Source organism: Triticum urartu, chromosome 1A, assembly GCF_056163025.1.
Source record: "Triticum urartu cultivar PI428250 chromosome 1A, HENAU_Tu73, whole genome shotgun sequence".
In the NCBI taxonomy this organism is placed as follows: Eukaryota; Viridiplantae; Streptophyta; class Magnoliopsida; order Poales; family Poaceae; genus Triticum; species Triticum urartu.
The window spans coordinates 26,908,469-26,913,936 of NC_141873.1; the positions used below are offsets into that span (position 1 = coordinate 26,908,469).

Here is a 5,468-nt window from a genome sequence, read left to right on the forward strand (position 1 = left end):
AGAGGATGAAGAAAACTTTCTCCACGTTGGTTTCGTTCAATTCCTTTTAAACCGAACCGATGAATAGGGCCACCGACGAAGAATAGATTTTTTTTTTCAATTCCTACACTTTCCCTCTAGCTACTGCTTTAACGAAGCAAGTTCCTATGAAAAAGCATGTTTTGTATATGCTTGAAGTGTCATCTCCGTGGGCACTTAACAGAGCAGCGTGCACAGTCACATTATATTCCATGGGAACTGACGCCATCCATCCATCCACCGATCTCACCAATGTACGCCCCGGACAGACAGACAGTACGTCCTACACAATCTATGAGATACCTTCAAGAATGTACGTTACATCATCTCGGCTAGCCGCTGCATGCATGGGTTCAATCACCCACACACCCCCTCACCTCTCTCTCTCTCTCTCTCTCTCTACAAATCATTCACAATCCCCCTCTCTCTCTCTGTCTCGTCCCTGTAGTGGTAGTAGTAGAGGCAGCTGGGGAGTGTGAGTGTGAGTGCATGTGCATGGTGTGCTTTATTCTCCCAAAGGGGGATACAGAAGCGGTCTGCTGCTGCGCTGAGGAGGGGTGGGGTGGGGTGGCCTAGGCCTTCGAGAAAGCAAGCCACCCCAAAGCACACCCAAAGCAGCTAGGCTAGCAGGGAGAATCTGATTCCCCTCCCAGAGTAACATGCGCGTACCGATGCGATCCACCATCCACCCGTCCGTCGATCCATGAAATTCATTCCAGATCTCTCTCTCTCTCTTGCTGCAGCTTGGACCGTACTACTTCCGTTCCGTTCCAATACGCATACCACCACCACAGTCTTCTCTCTCTCTACAACGTTCTCTTTCTCTCTCCTCCTCTCCTCTCCCATGGAGCCTCATGGTCATCTCTCTCTCTCTCTCTCTCTCTCTCTCACACACACACACACACACACACACACAGTCTCCACATTCTTTCGTACGCTTCTTTCACTTTTGGGTGGCAGTCTTGTTGCAGCAGCTCGGGCTTTTGGGGCGCACCGTCCGCGCTTGGTCCATCGCTCCTATCCAAGCTGCTACGAGAACACAATGGAAAATACTAGTGCACCAGTCTTCTCTCTTCTCTTTCTCAGTGTTCCCAAACTCCCATGTAACCGATAATCTCCATGCAGCCAACATGACATGCATACTACATTCTTCCATCCATCCGGCACCTATACACACACACACCTTGACCTACATATACATACCTAGCCAGTCTCGATCCATTCATGCACACATACTATATATAAAGAAGAGAATATATAGTAGGTATTTGGTACGTGAAAAAAGCGTGAAGAATCCATGCATGCTGCATGGATGCAGTTGAACAACCTATCTAGGTACAATATGTCTCATGGAACTAGCAAAAGATCGATTTGTTTTATTAGAACACAAAAGATTGATCGATATGTGTGAGATATCTATCTTCGCGCTTTGGTACGTTCTATCGATCAGTGTAAAAAGAGGCCCGGCCGGGAAAGGAAAAGGTAAAAACTAAAGAACCGACCTTGCTTTTGGATGACCATCTTTGACTATTCCCTTTTTGCATGCAGCCGTGATCAACATTGCAGTGCCAACTCTAGCTAATTAATTGCCTGGCTTAGCTTAGAGAGATCGACATACACTAAACTGCACATAAATCGATCCATGGCTGGTATTGCATGTTAATCTGGAGGCATGCAGGCTACATGCATGAATAATCTAAATGCATGCATGGCATCTTCACTTTGATTTTCTCTTTCTGCTTACACATGTGGATTCCTGGCTCCTATGATTTTGAGTGATGAAGTTATAAGAGTAAGATCTATCAGTTAATTATATACTTCTAAATAGATTTGTTTAGTTGCACCAGTCGATTGAAGTTAATGACCAAGCTCATGTGTATTCTCCAAAAGGAAAATGCATGGATGTATGCATTTTAGTCCATTTAGAATGTATAGTATTCACAATCTTGGATCACAATTTTGGTGGAAATACCATCATTGGATTTCTTCAAATATGCATTCACAATCTTGGATCACATGTATATAATTGGCCGCACGCAAACAGAAATGGGAGAATTATATATATCGACCAGACAATATAATTTGGACATATAATAGAAGATTGTCATGAACAAAAGTGGTACAATACACACACAATTAACTTCACCCTGAATGCGAAAAAAAGAGCCCTAAAATAAGAAGAAGTAGAAGAAACACCGCAAGTGATCATGCTAGCTGAACTAGCTAATTAACACTAATAGTTGTCCATGATCATTAAGCAAGCACACAACACCATGCATCCTTATCCATCTCCATGATCGACCTTGTCTAGTTCTTCCATCAACACAATGCATAACAAATGCAAAGCTTTTTCTATATCTCACAACACCCTCCAAGTCCATGCTACCGCTAGTTGTAGGATTAATCTGAGCTCGCCATTAGCTTAGCTCATTCATCACAAGAGATGGTTACCTGTGGCAGCATTGGAGTAGGAGCTTGTGTAGCCAGCACCAGCAGTGAGGTGGTGATCACCACCGTACATGGCGATGCTGCCTGATCTCGGGTAGCATTCTCTCTTTGACGGCATCGCGTGATGAAACTGTTGGTCTCCTCCGTCGTCTTCATGGACGCCGCGGCCATCACCACCGTTGCCCAAGCCTAGGTAGTGGAACATCCCCGGCATGGCCATTGCAGGCGCTGCAGCTGGGGCCAGTGTGTGCTGCTGGTCGGCCATTGCTTGGAAGAACGGGAAGCCTTGCATCTGCTGCACTCTCCACTGCTCCAGCCCGGGCACGGCACCGCCGCCGCCGCCTCCCAGGTAGTAGCCCGCTGGCGAGTCGACCGGGGACGGCTTCCCCATGCCGGAGAAGGTGGAGCCGAGGCTCATGGCATCAAAGTCGGCGAGGCGGAGCAGCGGTGGCAGGAGGCCGGACAGGTTGCCACCACCGCCGTTCTGCAGCATCGCCGGGAGCACGGGAGCCGGGTTGGACATGGTCGTGCAAGCGGAAGTCGTCGATGACGTGGTCGACCCACCCGAAGCGGCGCCACTGGCCGCCGGTGCCCCCGCTGCCGCGGCCGCGGCCGCCTGCTTGGGTTTGGCGCGCTTGGCGTGGCGGCGGTAGCCGCCGCCGACGGGGACGTTGCGGAGCGCTCCGCCGCGGGTCCAGTAGCGGCGGCAGGCGCGGCAGAAGTGGCGCGGCTGCGAGAGGGAGTAGTTGTTGAAGTAGCAGAACTTGGTGTTGGCGGAGTCGCAGCGCGGGCACTTGAGCCCCTGCTCCGGCAGCGGCACCCGAGCCAGCCGTGCACGCTCCGACATGGACATGGGCTTCGCCGGCCCCACCACCTGCCCGCCGCCGCCGCCTCCGTCCCCACCTTCAGCAAGCGTCCCCTGCTGCATGATTGATGGCTGCAGGAGCTCATGGTTGTTGCAGCCGCCGTCGCCGGCGCCACCACCACAACTTGCGGCCGCGACCTGCTGGTGGTGAGCATGCTGCTCAAAATCCAACTATGGCATGAGAAGAAGAATCAAGAACCCAAGATAAGATGGAAGTGAACCCAAGAACCAGAATTCAGGCTAAAAAATTGTGCCAAGTATATACCAAACATATGTAAGTGTTTGAATCAGAATATTTAGCCAGAAACCTAGTATCATTATCCTCTTTGCATCAATATTATTAATACTCCCGAACAACTTTCTCCTCCTCTAACTTTATTTGAGCTTGTGCAAAAGTGAGAGTGAACAAAATCCGGGGAAAAGAAAGGGGAATGAAATTACCTGGTTATCATTCCAGCTCGAGGAATCCAGGAATGAAGGGGGGAAGATCATGGTGTGGGGGTGGGTGGGTGGTGATGTTATCAGGAGAAAGTGAGCCTTGTGCTAGCTAGGGTTTGGCAAGCTCTTGTCTTCTCCTTGCTTTGTGCAGCTGCCGGCCGGCCTTGTGCGTGTGTGTTTCCTTCAATTCTGGTGCGGCTAAAGGTTGTGGTGTTTGATAGAGGCTTGGAGGTAGTGGGAGATGAGAGGGCAAGCTGGCTGGCTAGCTAAGGCTCCTCATGGTCCTCATGGGGCTGGGAAAATAATTATATGGGAATCAAAGGGAAAGGGAAAGAGGAAAGGGAGAGCGAGGGATGAGAGAGTGAGACAGGATTAGTGAGAGTGTGAGGTGGGATGAGGGAGAAAAAGAAGGAAAAGTAGACATGTACCTTCTATGTGGCCCATGTTTTGTGATGTTGTGGCTTTTCTTCCCTGTGGTGTACGTTGAGGCCCGGGGAGGAGGGACACCTTGCTGTTTTTCGTGCAGACATAGGGGTGCAAGGAAAGCCCGGGGAATATGAGCCGCTCGAGTTCGACTCGTTTTTAGATGAATTTCAATAGAACCGACTTGATTTTAAAAAAACCATGGTGCTTGGATGAAATTAAAGACTGCGTCGAAATTGAGCTTCTACGCAGTCTCTACCCTAGTTAAGCTCGATAGATAGTGTATATTATGACATGTGGCCTACATATATGCAAATAAAGTACGACATGTTGATATTCAATCCTAATTTATGGGGAAAATGATTTCTAGGTTGGAATACCATATGAACTTAGGTCCTCAATTTATTTTAGGTTTTCCGACAATATTCATTCAGTGGGAGGAGACATTCCCGTCAACTACGAAGGCATCCGGTGACTTCATCAGTGCCTGCATTCATAGGGATGAGTGTGTGTATGTATGTATGTGAGCATCTGCTTTTGTACAGTGTTAAAAAATGTCGTGTCATTACGAGCCAAGCATGAGGCTATTTTGTGGCTCATACTCCCCTCGCTTAACCCAGGGTTTATGACTAGCTACAAAAGGTGTACTTACTCTGGCTCACTCAACTTGACTTGTTTGCATCCTCAGTGAAACATAGCCTTGTGATGAACAGATTAGCATTTGCGTGAACTCTGTTAATTAGTGGATTCCACTTATTAATAAAGGGAGTATCTAATAAACCTCCATCTTATTTTCAATTCGGTGTCAATCAAATTTATTACCTTTAGTATGTTGTGTAAGACCAAAGAGTGACATAAAAATCATGGCAATGTGTGCAAGATTGAGTTGATCAAACGAACAAAAAAATTCCGGATGATACCGAATTGAAAATCAGCTAGCTGGAAGATAGCAAATGTGTTGATAAAACATCTAGAACACACTTCTTTGTGTACTGTAGAGTTGGTTGTGGAACCTGCCATAACCATGCTATTTGCCGACATAGATTTTGGGAAAACCAAATTTCACCCCACTAAAATATCTTCAAGACTTAATTGTATTATATATGGTGTGGGAATGCTAGCCATCAAGATTTAGAAAGTGTCTAAGTGAAAAAAAATGGATTCCTCCTTGTGCACATTTACTTATCTATATCATCACTATATAGTGTGCCAATTACTTCAAATATTAGCCGTTGGATAGTCCAACGGCTAGGAGATGATAAATCCGAGCATTATT

At 47.3% G+C, this 5,468-nt stretch overlaps 1 protein-coding gene across 2 annotated transcripts; it reads right to left on the reverse strand.

The window, feature by feature from the left end:
* Positions 1-2,060: 2,060 nt before the first annotated feature.
* Positions 2,061-4,117, reverse strand: LOC125543853 (uncharacterized). Of its 2 annotated transcripts, none has more exons than XM_048707343.2 (2): positions 3,773-4,117; positions 2,061-3,502 (listed from the first exon to the last, which is right to left on the reverse strand). In XM_048707343.2, exons 1-2 carry the CDS (start codon positions 3,821-3,823, stop codon positions 2,453-2,455), a joined length of 1,101 nt encoding a protein of 366 aa, XP_048563300.1. In that variant the 5' UTR covers positions 3,824-4,117; the 3' UTR covers positions 2,061-2,452. The 2 variants fall into 2 exon arrangements, with proteins under 2 accessions (XP_048563300.1, XP_048563307.1); XM_048707350.2 differs by having other exon boundaries at positions 2,061-3,487; positions 3,773-4,114.
* Between the last annotated feature and the right edge of the window lie 1,351 nt (positions 4,118-5,468).

Bases quoted from the DNA above. Each gene is read 5' to 3' on its own strand.
- LOC125543853 (XM_048707343.2), bottom strand. From the start codon at position 3,823: ATGATCTTCCCCCCTTCATTCCTGGATTCCTCGAGCTGGAATGATAAC. The intron at 3,503-3,772 runs GTAATTTCATTC...CTCATGCCATAG, and splicing joins CGAGCTGGAATGATAACCAG to TTGGATTTTGAGCAGCATGC.